Source organism: Hyla sarda, chromosome 2 (genome assembly GCF_029499605.1).
Source record: "Hyla sarda isolate aHylSar1 chromosome 2, aHylSar1.hap1, whole genome shotgun sequence".
Lineage (NCBI taxonomy): Eukaryota > Metazoa > Chordata > Amphibia > Anura > Hylidae > Hyla > Hyla sarda.
The window spans coordinates 267,819,220-267,836,326 of record NC_079190.1 but is presented as its reverse complement, the minus strand read 5'-3'; the positions used below and the strand labels follow the sequence as shown (position 1 = coordinate 267,836,326).

Sequence of the window (17,107 nt, the reverse complement as noted above, 5' to 3'; positions counted from 1 at the left end):
ACCGTGGCAGTATGCAGTGGAGATGGAGGCAGGGTGTCCCTCAGAGTCACTTGCACAATTGGCACGATGCATGCTCACTTGCTTGCGTAGTGACAGACGAATTGTCACCATTCGGCAGTGGGATGACTTCTGGATCTCCACCTTATTGGATCCCGCTACCCCCACAAAATAGGGGCCTTTTTTACACCCACTGAGAGGGAGGACAAACTGACCTACTACAGAACCATCCTATGTAGTCAGTTGGCCGATGCCTATCGGCACCATCATCCATCCTCTCACAGGTCTGAAACAGGGGGCCCCCTCACTTTCCACTGCCATGGCTTGGGAGGGATGGGGTGGCTGGAGCAGTACCAGCTCCATCAGCAGCAGCCTGAGTCTACAGTCGCTGATGAGTAGCTTTCTTCACCCGCATAGTGAAGCAACTCATCAGCAGCAGGTAGACCTGAAGCAGGACCTGAACCAGCAGGTGGTGGCATACCTTGACATGACCATGCCAACACACCTTGAATATCCGCTGGACTTCTGGGCAGCCAAACTTGATTTGTGGCCGCAACTTGCAGAGTTTGCCCTGGAAAAGCTCTCCTGCCCAGCCAGTAGTGTGGCATAAGAGCAGGTCTTTAGGAGAACTCGTTTATCCACGAAAAATGTGGAGGACTGACCTTTGTGAAGATGAATCAGGCATGAATCAGCCAGGATTTCCACCCACCAATGCCTGATGCATCAGAGTAGATTGACCATGGTGCCACACCAACACTTCACAAATATGCATAGTGCCAAACAGATTTAGGGTGCTGCTCACCAGTTCCAAACATTCCTCCACTTCAGACCTTTTTTTTTTACTCACCTTCGTCACCGAGTACTGGTATTGCCACCCACCGCACCACTCTGACACCGGGTCACTTTCAGGACTCCTGATGCTGCTGCCACCCCCAGGCTGTGTCATTCAGCCCCTATATGGTCTCCTCATGCTTCAGCCAACTCCAGACTGTGCCATTCAGCCACTATATGGTCTACTCATGCTTCAGCCACCTCTAGGCTATGCCATTGAGACACTATACGGTCTCCTCATGCTTCAGCCAACTCTAGGCTGTGCCATTCAGACACTATTTGGTCTCCCCATGCTGCCACAAACTCCAGGCAGTCATTCAGCCACTATATATGGTTTCCTCACACTGATGCCACCTCCAGGCTCTGTCATAGTGCTGCCCTGTGACATGTGACTCCTTGTTAGATTTGGTCCTTTGTACCCACACGCCAGGGCCGGGACACAAAAACTTGGGACTTAACATTTCTGTTTTAAAATCTTACATTTAATTTTAAGAATCTTAAATTTAATTTTAAAAATCTTAAATTTCAATGGTCTCCTCAAGCTTCTGCCAACTCCAGGCTGTGCCATTCAGACACTATATGGTCTCCTCGTGCTTCAGCCAACTCCGGGCTGTGCCATTCAGACACTATATGGTCTCCCCATGCTGCCACAAACTCAAGGCAGTCATTCAGTGACTATACGGTCTCCTCATTCTGATGCCACCTCCAGGCTCTGTCATTGTGCTGCCATGTGAAATGTACTCCTTGTTAGATTTGATCCTTTGTACCCACACGCCGGGGCCTGGGACACTAAAACTTAGGAGTAAAAATTTCAATTTCAAAATCCTCAATTTCAATTTCAAAATCTAAAATTTTTAAATCTTAAATTTCAATGGTCTCCTCATGCTTCTGCCAACTCCAGGCTGTGTCATTCAGACACTATATGGTCTCCTCATGCTTCAGCCACATCCAAGCTGTGCCATTCAGCCACTATATGGTCTCCTCCACGCTGTGCCATTCAGCCACTTTATGGTCTCCTCATGCTGCCAACACCTCCACGCTGTGTCATTCAGCCACTTTATGGTCTCCTCATGCTGCCAACACCTCCATGCTGTGTCATTCAGCGACTATATGGTCTCCTCATGCTGCCAACACCTCCATGCTGTGTCATTCGGCCACTATATGGTCTCCTCATGCTGCCAACACCTCCAAGCTGTGTCATTCAGCCACTTTATGGTCTCCTCATACTGATGCCACCTCCAGACTCTGTCATTGTGCCGCTCTGCGGCAGTGATTCTAATAGAGACACCTGTAATCTGCATGTCATACTGAATGACAGTATTATTTCACTACCCTAGCACACTCCATATGCGTGTTAGAACAAAGCAAAGTGTTCTACACCCCTATTGAGGCTCTCTGTAGGCCAGAAATTGCTGTTTTTCATATAGGTTTGCAGCAAATAAATACGGAAAAATTTGCCGAATTGGCTGAATCAAATTTTTCAAAAGTTCGCTCATCTCTACACAATAGTTTCCGATTATACATAAACTAATGGGGGGTCTGGCGTTCCCAGATAGCCTCCACTATTACATGGCCTCGGTGTTGGCCAGGGTGGTAGACAGCTTTCACCATTCCATATCTAAGTTGCAGATCTCTTTAGCATTGCAGGTCCTTCTCATTACTCATTACTTCTCATTACTTGGCACACCCCCAGACCCTCTACCTGGTCTCCACAGACCGTCTGCCGAAGTGTATAGGTCATGACTACCGCAACTCTCCTTGTTTATTCATGATGGCCCTCTTACACCCATCATGCGCAATATGTCCCTTTCCTCCAGACTTGAACTCACCATACTTTCTCCCTAGACAGCAATTATCTCCCTTAACCTGCCTAAAATTGGTTAATGGGCCCTCCCTTCTACCTATGAAAGACACAGCTTTACAGTGGGACCTTACCCCATTCAAATCCCTGTATGCAGCTCCCCCTCTCCCCCCCCCAAAGACAGTCTGACATATGCCCTTTAACTATCCACTTAGTCTGACAAGTCTCTCCCATATGTAGCTGAATGGGAAAGGCAATTGGGTTGAACTTTTTTACCTGTGGGCTGGGCCAAGTCAGTGACGCTTTGCGACAAACTGTTGCTCTCCGACAGGACTCAGGAGACAAATTATAAAATTTTTACTCAATTATGTCAAGTCCCTTGTTTTATTAAATGTTTCCTCATGTCTCTGATTCCTTATGGAGATGTGGCAGGGATGTGGGCACAATATCACATTTGGTGGGGCTGTACCCCGCTCCAACAGTTTTGGACTACAGTAATTGACCTAATTTTCAAAATAATGGGGAATGGGCTAGATAATCATCCAGTTCCTTACTATTCTCTATTATTACGGGCTCTCTTTGCTCCACCTCCAAGTCACTATATCACTTTCTTTTGTTGCAAGGCAGGTGATACCCTGCCAGGGGAAGGATACTCTCCCTCCCTCCATAACAGATTGGTTTGCAGAGATAACTCATTTACACCTTTTAGCAGACTCCCACAAATGTTCTATTCAACATGAACTCCTCTGGAAGCTGTGGATTGATTTTACTTGCTAAGATACCTATAGAACAATTTCATCCTCCTAGGGGTCTTACCTGCCTTATTGCCCTTGCTTCTTCCTTAATTTCTTTAGCGCCTTGATGCTTGGGAAGGCGGGATCAGTCACTTTTAAGCTATTTTTAGTTCCTCTCAATTCATTTACCTCCCTGGGCTGAGTGTTTGACTTCAGTGATTCTATCTGGAGAGACTCTACTCACTTTAAGATGACCTGAGTTATATATAAGCTTATAGGATTGGCACAGAGGATACCATTTCTGTACTGTTATAACCCAGATGTTTGTTTCTGTTGATTGAGGCATTTGTCCTCCACTTCACTTTACTTTTTACTTTTCTGTACCTTCCTTCCCCTTTCTCCCTTTTTTTTATTCTTATCAAAAAATTTATAAAAAATTTAAATAAGAAAAACAAAAATTTAAAAGAATAGACGTAAACAACACCCCCAGGAAGGGGGTCAGAGGAGGATGGCAAGAATCATTCTGAAAAACCCCTGCAAGTAAACTGCAATGCTGGTGTTCCAACTAATGTGTTCAAATTGATTCTTTTTTTTCTCTTAAAGGAAATCTGTCATCAGTGCCACCTGCACTTACTTGTTAGTACAGACAGATAGTGCAGGTGATTCTGATGACAACGATACTTACCTGGTCCCATTCTGTACTCTGGTTCTCCTGAAATATTCTGCCCTTCTTCCGTTCTGGGGCCGTCTTGGAGCATGGGCGAAGCTTCATGACGTCACCGCTGCTGCTTCTCTGCTTAATCCGGCTGCTAGGAAACAGCAGCGCTGCCGTCACTAAGATCAACTCATGCTCCAAGTTGGCCCCCGAATTGGAAGATATAGCTTAAGATTGCGGGAGAACCAGAGCATGGAGCGGGGCCAGGTAAGTATGGTTGTCATCAGTGTCACCTGCAATACCTGTCTGTACTAATAGGTTAGTACAGGTGAACTAATGATATGTTTATTGCTTTAACAGGTATTTAGCAGAAGATGACCAGTTTGGGTCCCATAACTGACTTTTTTGGAAAAAAAAAAAAAACGGCAAAAGAAAACACAAATTTTTTTTTTGTAGATTTGTAAAACCAATGATGTCATTACAAAGTAAAATTGGTGGCACAAAAACAAGTCCTCATATGGGTCTGTAGATGAAAAATTGAAGAGGTTTTGGACATTAGAAGGAGAGGAGGAAAAAACATAAAAATATGGATGTTTTTAACGGGTTAAAAGAGAAATATATGTATGTTTGTGAAGGGCATGTACAATATGTGCTGAAAAATTTGCAAAATTTCAAGAAATATTATAAATGATAACACATGCATTACAGTTTTGAAAATGTATTTTCAATCAAGGTCCATAAATATTCATAGGTGAAATCACTTCCCACGTAATATGTAGTAGATTAGTTGCCCGTGAACAATATTTATGCTAGATCATCAAATCACAAGTATCTTTGTCTTTTGATTTCAATTACCCTTTGTGTTTTATTGCAGAGAACAACAATAAAATGTATACTTCTATTTTATTACAGTTCCTTGATATGTACTTTATTAATTCATGTCTTTACAATACATAACTTGTAAAAAAAAAAAAAAAAAACATATTGAGCAAATGCAAAATGTGAGTTTAATGGAAAATATAATTCTTCCTCCTATACTGTAAGTGACAAAGCCATCAAGCACCAAATTCCAACAAGTAACCTATTCACCACTTCCATTACAGTCCCAACCTTAATTGTCAAAATGCCCTTTTACAGTATGTGTGATGAAGGAACAGGTTCAGTTCTGAAATGCATTTCACATGTACACTTGAAATTAAAGATATCCTTAAAGGGATACTGGTGACCTACTGTTTGAATTTCCACTCACCAGAAATCAAATTCTGCCAAAATCAATTTGTCATCCACTTATCCATCCAATAACCTATAACCCACATTCTGCTGCTCTCGGTAGCTGCTATCAGCTTAAAGTGTTCTTGTTATTTAACAAAACTTTTCACATGTTACAAAGACATGCCAGGTTTTGATTGGTTAGGATCTGAGTATTTCAACCCAAATATTAATAGAATGAATTGGGGGAGAAAAGTGCAGCTCAAATTATATGCATAAAAGTCCAGAATCTCCCCCTCAATTACATAATAGTATAAATGTGCATCAGAGCAGTTACATAATTAATATCATGTATATACCATATTTTACAATGAAAGATTGTTATAGTAAGCCTATCTTAAAGAGGTTATCCGTGATTTTAGTACTTACTTGACAGAACTGGGTATTTCCTGTTTGATTTTGTTTTCTAAACTACACATCCCACAGTTCTATGCTTGAAATTTTGAGATCACTTTGCTTCCTCCCACACATCAGCAGCCCCACCCATTGAAGCATAGTGTTTTCTAACCTGGAGGCCTACAGCTGTTGCAAAATTGAAGCAGGACAGGCTCCCTCTGATCACCTGACTAGTGATGTCAGGTCTCGACGTACTGCAACCTGGGAAATCCCAAGACATGAGTAATTTTGTTTGATGTTAAAAATAAATATTGGGGCAATAAGCACAGAAGAATTGTGGGACCACTATCACACGCAAGTGCAGACAACATATTATGAATAGAGATGAGCAAATTTTTTGAAAAATCAGATTCCGCCGCTATTAAAAACGGCTATTTCTGGGCTACAAAGAGCCTCAATAGGGGTGTAGAACCCTTTGCCTTGTCGTAACATGCATAGAAAGTGTGCTGTGTTAGTTAAATAATACTGTTATTCAGTATGACATGCAGATTACAGGCATCATTATTAGAATCAGTACCACAGAGCGTCTGGATGTGGCCGCAGGGTTGGGAGATCATATGGCATCACAATTGAAGAGATTAAAGAGATTTTTTTATTTAATTTTTATTTAACTTAATTTGAATTAATTTACATTTAAAAAAATCCTTTTTTGAGGACCCATTCTGGTGAGCATCAAGATGGCGGTCCACCACAAGGCAAGCTACCACCTGTTCCAGGCCCTGCCTCTCAGCACCCCTGCCTCCCCCTCACCCCAGACTGTCTTACTCTGTGTGGAACTGCGAATGTTTCATTTAATCAGTTATGGGTCATTGTTATCGCTACAACCTGTTTCATTGGATTTTTGAGGTAATATATGATGATGACCATAGGGCCTCACAATTGAAAAGATTGAAGAGGTTTTTTTTAAATTTAAATTGAAGATTTTGATTAGATTCATAAGTTTAAAGGGGTACTCCACTGCTCAGCGTTTGGAACAAACAAAAAAAGTGGTGTACCCCTTTAATGTCCCGAGTGCCCGAAGTGTTTACTTTCAACTTATACTGTATGACCAAAAAAATAAAAAATAACAATATAACAAGGAGTCACATGGTGGCACAATGAAAGAGCCTAGAGGTGTTAGCAGCCCGATGAGTCCATAGGTACTCAAAATTGAAAAGATTAAAGATATTTTGTAAAATTTAAATTGAAGATTTTATAAAGATTTACAATTTAAAAGTTTCATTTAATGTGCCAACAGCATGAGGAGACCATATAATGGCACAATGACACAGCCTGGAGGCGGCAGCAGCATAGGGAGACCATAATGTGGCAGAATTACACAGCCTGGAGGTGGCAACTGCCTGATGAGACCATAGGGCCTCACAATTGAAAATAAAGGTATTTTGTAATGTTTAAATTGAAGATTTAAAATAGATTAAAATAAAGTTTCATTCAATGTGCCAGCAGCATGAGGATACCACATGGCCATGGTGTTTCTGAGTCCTCTGTCTCGTCTTCCTCACCACCCTGTAGCTCCACAGTCTGCTCCTGCTCCTCCTCTCCTGTCAGATAACTATAAAAATACCACCCATTTTGCAAAACCTTTCCTGTGCTCCACTGTCATCCTCCCCCTCCTCCTCCAGGTCAGCACTCACAGGGCTCATGTGGCCTCCAGATGTAGGCGCCATGTCTCCACAGCCATTATTTACAACACGTGTTGTAGGATTTGAAGCAGTGGAATGACATTGTTCATCCTATAATCCTGGCGACTGACTAATAATGTGCCTTCCTCAAAGGGCCTCATCAACGGCAGGTGTCACGTATGAGCTGCCATTTCCAGTTATCGTGGAGTAAGCCATGATTCGATTTCTTGATGAATCCCTTTTAGAAGTTCCTCCCCCTGTGTGATTCCATTCGCCAAGGCAAACCATGTGAAGAACAGCGTGATACCGCCGTGCCCTGCACACATGGTATGCTGGAGGGGCACTGAGACTTGACCGTGCAGTGGAGGCTGAGGACATGGTGGAGGATGAGGAGGCGGAGTCGCACACTGTCACAGGACCAAAGGCCTGAGAGTGTGGAAGCAGCGAGATCTGTCCAAGTTGCTGTTGAGGCTGTGCAGGAACCGCATTCACCCAGTGGGCCGTAGTTACAGCTCTACACGTCGGCACTGCAGTGCACTTTGGTACATTTTGGTAAAGTGGGGTGGTGGGTGTAAATACCAGTACCCGGTGACGAAGGTGAGTGAAAGAAGGAGAACTTGGCATCAGATGTCTGGCATCGATTAGAATAGTAGTTGAGGCAGGTAGGCAGAAGAAAACGGTCTCTTTTGGCAAAGTGTTAATGTGCACAAGTAAGTATTGAGGATATGCATTAGCTAAAACTTAACTTTCCTTAGGAAAAAATATATGGACCCAAAAATGTTTTGAAATCTAACAAAAGGAAATGTGTGCAAATGTGTGCCACCTGCACCACCAACTATTGATGTGATGCAAAGACCTCTAAAAGGTGGAAGGGAACAACGTATGGTCCATTGTAACAGGTGGGGGCAAAAATTTCCCCTGTAAGGCCCTACTTTCGCACTATTAACTCCCTTCTTGGCAAGTGTTACTCGCCCTTAAAAGGGCAGCCCTACACAGGAACCTCTCCTTATTTCCACCTACAAACACTGCCATTTCCGAAGGTTTTTAGGAAAAAGGGAGAGGTCCTTTTTAGGACAAGTAACACTTGCCTCCAAAAGGTGGAAGGGAACACAGAAACATGGCATGTGTCGGCAGATAAGAACCATTTGGCCCATCTAGTCTGCCCAATAATTTGAATCCAATCAATAGTCCCTGGCCCTATCTTATATGAAGGATAGCCTTATGCCTATCCCATGCATGTTTAAACTCCTTCACTGTATTTGCAGCGACCATTTCTACAGAAAGGCTATTCCATGCATCCACTACTCTCTCAGTAAAGTAATACTTCCTGATATTACTTTTAAACCTTTGCCCCTCTAATTTATTACTATGTCCTCTTGTGGTAGTTTTTCTTCTTTTAAGTCTGATCTCCTCCTTTTACCATGTTGATTCCCTTTATGTATTTAAAAGTCTCTATCATATCCCCTCTGTCTCTTCTTTCTTCCAAGATATCCATGCTAAGGTCCTATAACCTTTCTTGGTAAGTTTTGTCCTGCAATCCATGTTCTAGTTTAGTAGCTCTTCTCTGAACTCTCTCTAGAGTATCTATATCCTTTTGGAGATACAGCCTCCAGTACTGTGCACAATACTCCAAGTGAGGCCTCATCAGTGTTTTTTACAGCGGCATGAGCACTTCTCTATTTCTACTGCTTATACCTCTCCCTATACATCCAAGCATTCTGCTAGCATTTCCTGCTGCTCTATTACATTGTCTTCCTACCTTTAAATCTTCTGAAATAATTACTCCTAAATCCCATTCCTCAGATACTGAGGTCAGGACTGTGTCAAATATTCAATATTCTGCCCGAGGGTTTTTACACCCCAAGTGCATTATCTTGCACCTACAAATTTTCCATTGTAGCACGTGGGGATAAACACGTGGGGACAATGCGCTCCACTATGCTTAAAACTGTATTAGACTACAGAAACAAGGGTGTAGCTTTGGCTGGCCTTTCACAGTAACTAGGTCCAAATTAGTTTTTCAGGAAAAAATTAAATTACACCACGTAGGTGGACGTAGAGTTTAAAATTATGAGAGGAGGACTATGCGCTCTACTACAAACTTTATAAGGCTAAAGAAACAAGTGGGTAGCTTTGGCTGGCCTTTCACAGTAACTATGCCCAAATTAGTTTTTCAGGAAAAAAAAACATACACCACGTAGGAGTACCTACAATTTACACTTATGGGAGCTGGACAATACGCTCCGATTAAAACTGTATAAGGCTACAAAAACAAGGGTGTAGCTTCTTCAAGGGCCGGATTGTATGTGGCTACCAGTGGTACGTGTGGTGATGGTTGTATCTCTCTGTATTGTAGCAGGTGTTCCTGTGGTGTTTGAAGGGCGGAATGTATTTTCTTAATGATTATCCTTGGTTTGTATCCTTTTTGTTTGAATTTCTTAGACAGTGTTTGTATATGCAACTGATATTGGTGGAAGATGAGATGCTAAAAAAAAATCTTTCCTGGACCTCCCATCTTGGCCTTCAGACAACCACACAATTTAAAACAAAAGCTGGTCAGCAGAAAATTACCTACAGAAAGAACAGACACAGACAATGGGACCAAACCCAACAAAAGGATAATTCTACACAGACATTCAATCAACAGCCATAAAGAAAATGACTACTGCACCCCAGTTGGACACCATATTACCCAAACAGGCCACTCCATACATGGCCTTACCATCAAGATACTGAGAGGGAATTTCAAAAACACACAAGAGAGAAAGACATTTGAAGCAAAAATGATACTTTCTTTTTATTCCAGAAACAGGGGACTCAGTGTGGGTTTGAGCTTCTTTTCACATTATAAAAACTTCTTATAATCTGTGCTATACTATATTCTATTTTGCATCTCACTGTGTCCTGCTTAATTACCAGTCTCTCCCCTGCTCCCCCCTCCCTCCCCCTTTTTCTCATCCTTATCTATGAAGTCTATGTTCCTATAGCAGGACAATTTAATGGCCTATTTTAGTGTTAATTCTCCACATCTTTTGTCTTAACCCCTGCATATTTGTGAGATGTAACCTGTCTTCTGCTTGTGAGCTTAGATTTGCTTTTCTTGGTATTACAAGATACTGCAACATTTTTTGATTTATAGTTCTATTGGGGGAGGCGGGGAGGCACGAATGCTGCCTCCCCGCCTCTCCCATAGAGATGTATGGAGGAGACGTGCCGGCCGCAACAATGCCCCCTCCCATAGACTTGCATTAAGGGGACGGGTGTGACATCACACGGGGGCGGAGTCCTGACATCACGGACTTCCGTTCCAGTAGTCACCACTAAGACCCTCCAGCGCTTCCGCACAAAAAACAGGTGGGTGCCGCATGCAATACTGTGGGGGTCCCCAGCGGCGGGACCCCCAAGATCAGACATCTTATTCTCTATCCTTTGGATAGGGGATAAGATGTCTAGGGTGGGAGTACCCCTTTAAATAATTCCCTTGTGGCATTCGCTATTTTAAGACAACTTTTCATCATTTAAAAAAAAAAAAAAAAAGTGCAGCTCTAGGGTACTTAAACAGTTAAGGTAGGTTTACAGTTCCGGTGATTTAGGGCCCAGAGTGAGAAATACTCTTTGGAGCTGCTCCTCAGTAAAGAGACCTTTCATAAGCCATAAAAAGTTATCAACTACTAAAGACTCTCACTTTTTATCTTTTTTATTTATTGGCTAACATAGTACAAAGAAATTTATGTTATGACCTTAATACAATTTATTTTGGCAGCAGAAACATCGTCTTGCAGGAAATGACTTACATTCTCCTAGTGTTTCCACTTCAATGCTTGGACTATAGCTTCCATAATCTTGGGAAGATGATGATGTGCGGATTTGGAAGACATAGACAGTTCCTGGTTTCAGGTTATGAACAGTTACTGCTGTCAAGGGTGTCTTCAGTGTGGAGTAACTTTGGTCTCTTTGGTCCTATAAGAAAGCAAGATATTTTATGTTAAGAAAAAAACAATCTCCAAAAATTGTGCATCTGCCTGTACTACTGGGCTAGAAATCCTCACTGTTCTGCCTGGTCGCTCTTTAAATGTTCCTGCATAGTACAAGGTACTGAGCTAGATGCACATATTATGATGCCAAGACTCAAGCTAGCTGCAGGCCAAACTCATTTCTTCAATAGACAAATCCCTATTATGAGAAGGTGGGATAAATCTGTTATCTGAACACAAATGATTTTCAAGTTATATACTTGGTATTTTGATTACAAGATGAGGAAAGATCTATACTTCTCGGTTAAGAAAGCAATGAAACGCAAGGCGACTATCTATGGCTGTTATCAGTTATTATGGAATGAAATGCACCAAAGTGTGTTAGAGTTAAAAGAAGTCCATTAATCTGCCTAACATGGATTAACTTTAAGATACCTGCTTGCACTGAGCAGCCTATCACTTCTTAAGAATCAGAGTATACTATTAATATAGTTCAGCTCCTTATTCAGAAAATGGGCCGACCATTGTTAAAGGGGTACTCAATGTATTTTAAATCAACTGGTACCAGAAAGTTAAACAGATTTGTAAATTACTTCTATTTAAAAATATTAATCCTTCCAGTACTTTTCAGCTGCTGTATGCTCCACAGGAAGTTCTATTCTTTTTGAATTTATTTTCTGTCTGACCACAGTGCTTTCTGCTAACCCCTCTGTCCATTTTAGGAACTGTCCGGAGCAGGATAGGTTTGCTATGGAGATTTGCTTCTGCTCTGGACAGTTCCTGGACAAAGCCCCGCTGGGTGAAACGCGTTGGAGGTCTGGTGGGTAACTGGGGAGCGGAGGGAGTTCTATTGATTTATGCCACTATTACATGTGGTTCTCATTGCGATCCGCTTTTGTGTGCTTTTTTAAATATATTGGTCTTATCTATCTATTTTGCACGCTTTTGGCACTTTATTCATGTGAGTTGCACTGCAATTGACAAGTGCATATTTATAATTTTTTAATGAGGCAATGTTGCCCTTATATGTGCCTTATGTGTACATAATCTCTTCAATTTCACTTTGATATACGTGTCTCTTTGCACCATTGATTAGCACACCTGGACTATATATTTTTTACCTCCTTCTTTGTCTCCCCCTGCTCCCTGGTTCTCACTTTTGTTTGTCCACGCTGTGTGTGTATTTTTACATGTCTTTGAATTATCCTAAATAAATTGATTTTATTTTACACATGGTCCGTTTTCAAGTGGTTTATTTTCCCCTTTTTTGGTTCTACAGTTCCTGACATGGACAAAGGTGTAAGCAGAGAGCACTGGGGTCAGACAGAAATGAAATCCAAAAAGAAAAGAACTTCCTCTAGAGCATACAGCAGTTCATAAGTACTGGAAGGATTGAGTTTTCTTTTAAATAGAAGGCATTTACAAATCTGTTTAACTTTCTGGCACCAGTTGATTAAAAAAAAAAAAACAATATTTTCCACCAGAGAACCCATTTAACTCCTTAATGATGCAGGATGTATATTTATGTCCTGCGCTGGCTCCCGCAATATAACGCAGGGTCACACGGTGACCCCGCATCATATCTGGTCGGTCCCAACTGGGACCCGCGGTTAATACCCAACATCACAGATCGTGGCGATGCCCGGTATTAACCCTTCAGATGCAGCGATCAAAATTGATCACCGCATCTAAAGTGAAAGTAAAGCCTTCCTGGCAGCTCAGTCAGGCTGATCAGGTGTATGGACACAAGGAGGGTCCCTACCTGCCTCCTCGTTGTCCAATCGTCAATTCACTGCTCTGTGCCTGAGATCCAGGCATAGCATTGATCAGTGTATACAATCAATGTACTGCATGTTATAGTTCCCTATGGGGGCTATAACATTGCAAAAATAAAGTGTAAAAAAATTGTTAATAAATATGATTTAACCACTTCCCTAATAAAAGTTTGAATCACCCCCCTTTTCCCATAAAAAAAACTATGTAAATAAAAATAAACATATGTGCTATCAACACATGTGTAAATGTCCAAACTATAAAAATATATTGTTAATTAAACCCCACTGTCAATGGCGTACACATAAAAAAAATTCCAAAGTCCAAATTAGCATATTTTTTGTCACTTTTTATACCTTAAAAAATGAATAAAAAGCGATCAAAAAGTCAGATCAAAACAAAATGGTACCAATAAAAACGTGGATCGTGGTGCAAAAAAAAGAGCCCCCATCCATCCCTGTATGCGGAAAAATAAAAAAGTTATAGGGGTCAGAAGATGACATTTTTAAACGTATTAATTTTCATGCATATAGCTATGATTTTTTTTTTAAGTAATACAAAATCAAACCCATATAAGTAGGGATCATTTTAATCATATGGACCTACAGAATAAAGATAAGGTATAATTTTTACCAAAAAAATCACCGTGTAGAAACGGAAGCCCCCAAAATTCACAAAATTACTTTTTTTAAAAAAAAATTTTGTCGTACAATATATATTTTTTCTTTTGCTGTAGATTTTTGGTTACAATGACTAATGTTATTAGAAAGTAGAATTGGTGGTGCAAAAAAACAAACAAAAAAAAAACATCATATGAGTCTGTAGGTGCAAAATTGAAAGGGTTATGATTTTTAAAAGGTGAGGAGGAAAAAAAAACTAAATAGCAAAAATGGAAAAACCCTGAGTCCTTAGGGGTTAAGGACTCCTGAAATATACTGAATACTGCGATGGATCTTCAGGATGCAAAGTACACAAGGTGCAGAAAAGACAAACTGGTTCATTCCCCCTTCTGGAGGACAGATCTTGCTACATTATCACAATAATTAAATAGTGACTGCCTCTATCTTTATTTTGTGTTCCTGTTAATAAAGTTTTTTGATGTTTAGTTTTTCATAAATTTGCAAGAATGTGACTTTCACAGATGACCCTCTACAGTACCAGCTGGCTACAGAATCGTCATCCAAAAAATTTAAACTGTACGGCCACGCTTAGTATTCTCCATCATGCATAGCGATAATCACGGCAGAAAAATACTTGACAGTAATAATCAGCCAGGTATTTTGCAGTGTCAGATCGTGGTGTGTAAAGCATAGAAAATGGAGCCATGAGAGTCATTTAGCCATTTAATATAGTGCATTTGAGCACTCTCCCCTTACTTTCTCATTTACTAGTTGATCTTCTGCCAAAGTCAGAGAATGCATAATTTTAATTAAATTATCACATAGTTAAAAGAAACTGGTAATTAATAACTAACTCTTTGTCATAGAGTCTACTGATCAGGATAGATGGGAAACATTCTTACAGAATTCTTAATAATTATTTCAGCTATCCTCATTTGGGAAGTACAGTTTAATAGGGTGACTTACTCATCCCTACAAGGGGTATAACTGCAGAATGCATTTATCTTCTTGCCATATAGTGGTTCCACAATGTCAATAGACATTTCTTCAAACTGCACAGACAAGCTCATTCTCTATTAATATGTCTACATACATCCTTGCATGTAAAAGTAGGAACTTACCATAAGTGATCAGTTCTGCACTGGACTTATGTACATGGCATATATTATGGAAGATTCAAACATTTTCTAAAAATGTCATTTGAAATCCTATGAAATAAACTCTATGGCTTTGTTAAATATTCTATTTTATGCATCATTTATTATTGACATCATGTCCACAGGGGGAATGACCCAGTGGGCAGGCAGTCCCACTGCTACCCGACAAAGTCCTTGGACCACACAACTCTACAGACAAAGCCCCACAGCAGCAATCTTATAAATAGAGAAACAAAACATGACGCACATTGACAACAAGGCCCAGGTATTTTTAATCAGCAGAAGAAAGTAATGCTCTGTGCAGTGAGGACAAGCAGGGCTCTGTGCACTGAGGACAAGCAGGGCTCTGTACACTGAGGACAAGCAGGGCTCTGTGCACTGAGGACAAGCAGGGCTCTCTGCAGTGAGGACAAGCAGCGCTCTGTGCACTGAGGATAAGCAGGGCTCTGTTTACTAACGACAAGCAGGGTTCTGTGCACGGAGTACAAGCAGGGCTCTGTGCAGTGAGGGAATGCAGGGCTCTGTGCACTGAGGACAAGTGGGGCTCTGTGCACTAAGGACAAGCAGGACTCTGTGTACTGAAGACAATCAGGGTTCAGTATACTGAGGACAAGAAGGGCTCTGTGCACTGAGGAAAAGCAGGGCTCTGTACACTGAAGACAAGCAGGGCTCTGTGTAGTGAAGACAAGCAGGGCTCTGTACACTGAGGACAAGCAGGGCTCTGTGCACTGAGGACAAGCAGCGCTCTGTGCACTGAGGACAAGCAGGGCTCTGTGACACACTCCTGGCTCACACAGCAGACTGATTGACAAACCAGGAGGTTGCACAGAGCCCTGCTTGTCATGCCCATACTTCCTGTAAGTTTTTTTTATGCTGTAAAAGCAATTTTTGTGTATTTTCAAGCACCACTAGAACTTTATTATGTTACCATTTTACAAACAGTTTTATTTTTTCTATTTAGAATCCATCTTTTAATTTTCTTATATCATATTATACATTGTAGATTTAATCTTTTCGTGTGTAATGAAAACTAATGTAAACTTAAACTTGTATTTGGGGCCACTATTGTCCAACAAGTAATTTGATGTATACTGTATTACTCGGTTTAGTTAGGGGAAATATGCTTGGACTAAGCTATTCTTGACACACTGTTCTTGAGCCTTAGGCTGGGCTTACACAATGTAAACATTTTGGTGTGCATTTAAATTTATGTGCAAATTTTCAACATTTTATTTTGCAGCTCCATTTCACTGATTATGGCAATAAAATATGTGTGTACAATAAAATATGCACAACATTTTTAAACAGTTTAAACCCAGCCTAGTTTTCAACCAAATTTTCAGCATTTGTTCACACACAGTTTTTTGAGCAGTTTTATGTTTTTGGTCCCCTTTTTTTCCAGCCGTGTATGGCTCAAAATGAGGCTTAAAAACAGTGTGTGAACATAGCCTAAGAGTTTGGATAGTGCAAGGTTATTAGGATTATTTTCATAATTTTTTTAATATCTTTTGATAATACATTTTGTTTTATCTTGACGTTGCCAAAAGGCAATCCTTTTCTCAGCATATTTAGTCTATATGTAAGCCCAACTTGAGTTGTAGGTGAAGGGGTCCTTAAAGGGGTCATCTGCCCCAAGATATCTTATCCAAAGGATAGGGGACAAGATGTCTGATCGCAAAGGGTCCGGCTGCTGGGACCCCCAGTGATTTCCGGCACGGCACCCAGAAATCCGCTGCATGGGAGGGGGCATGGTGGCTGTGTACTAGCCGTCACACCCCCTCTCATAGACACAAATGGGGGGGGGGGCGAAACATCACATATACAAAAGCCCCAAGCTTACGTGTTCAGAATGCTGTGGTGCAGGCCCGGAGATCGTCGGGGTCCCAGTTGCCAGACCCCCCCACGATCGTACATCTGATCCCCTAACCTTTGGAAGTACCTCTTTAATGATACACTTATCAGGTCTATGCTTGATCTTTCTAGATCTTTTCTTATGTTAGTCTCTTGTAGCTCACTGGTGTTGTCTAGGAGATTATGTGATTGTTACACAGAGCAATAGTATATACATATTTTATTAAGTATACTGTATACATATTAAAGAGACCAGAAATGGTAATAACTGAAAAACAAATCCCAGGTGCCTATATTTTGCCATGTTTTTTTGTGCAGCTACTATTCTTATGGCACTGCAAAAAAAAAAAGTGCCTAATTGTCCCCATATTAGTGTGCATTGGCGATTGTTAGGGGTTGCAAGTAAGAATGTTGTCCAAAATGAGAT

General features: G+C 41.1%; 1 protein-coding gene across 1 annotated transcript in view; it reads right to left on the bottom strand.

The window, feature by feature from the left end:
- The window catches only part of EPHA10 (EPH receptor A10), a 691,916-nt gene that overhangs the window by 108,445 nt on the left and 566,364 nt on the right, over nucleotides 1-17,107 (bottom strand). The window contains exon 7 of the mRNA XM_056557121.1: nucleotides 11,100-11,265. Coding sequence (XP_056413096.1) covers nucleotides 11,100-11,265 — 166 coding nt within the window. The remainder of the gene's footprint in view (nucleotides 1-11,099; nucleotides 11,266-17,107) is intronic.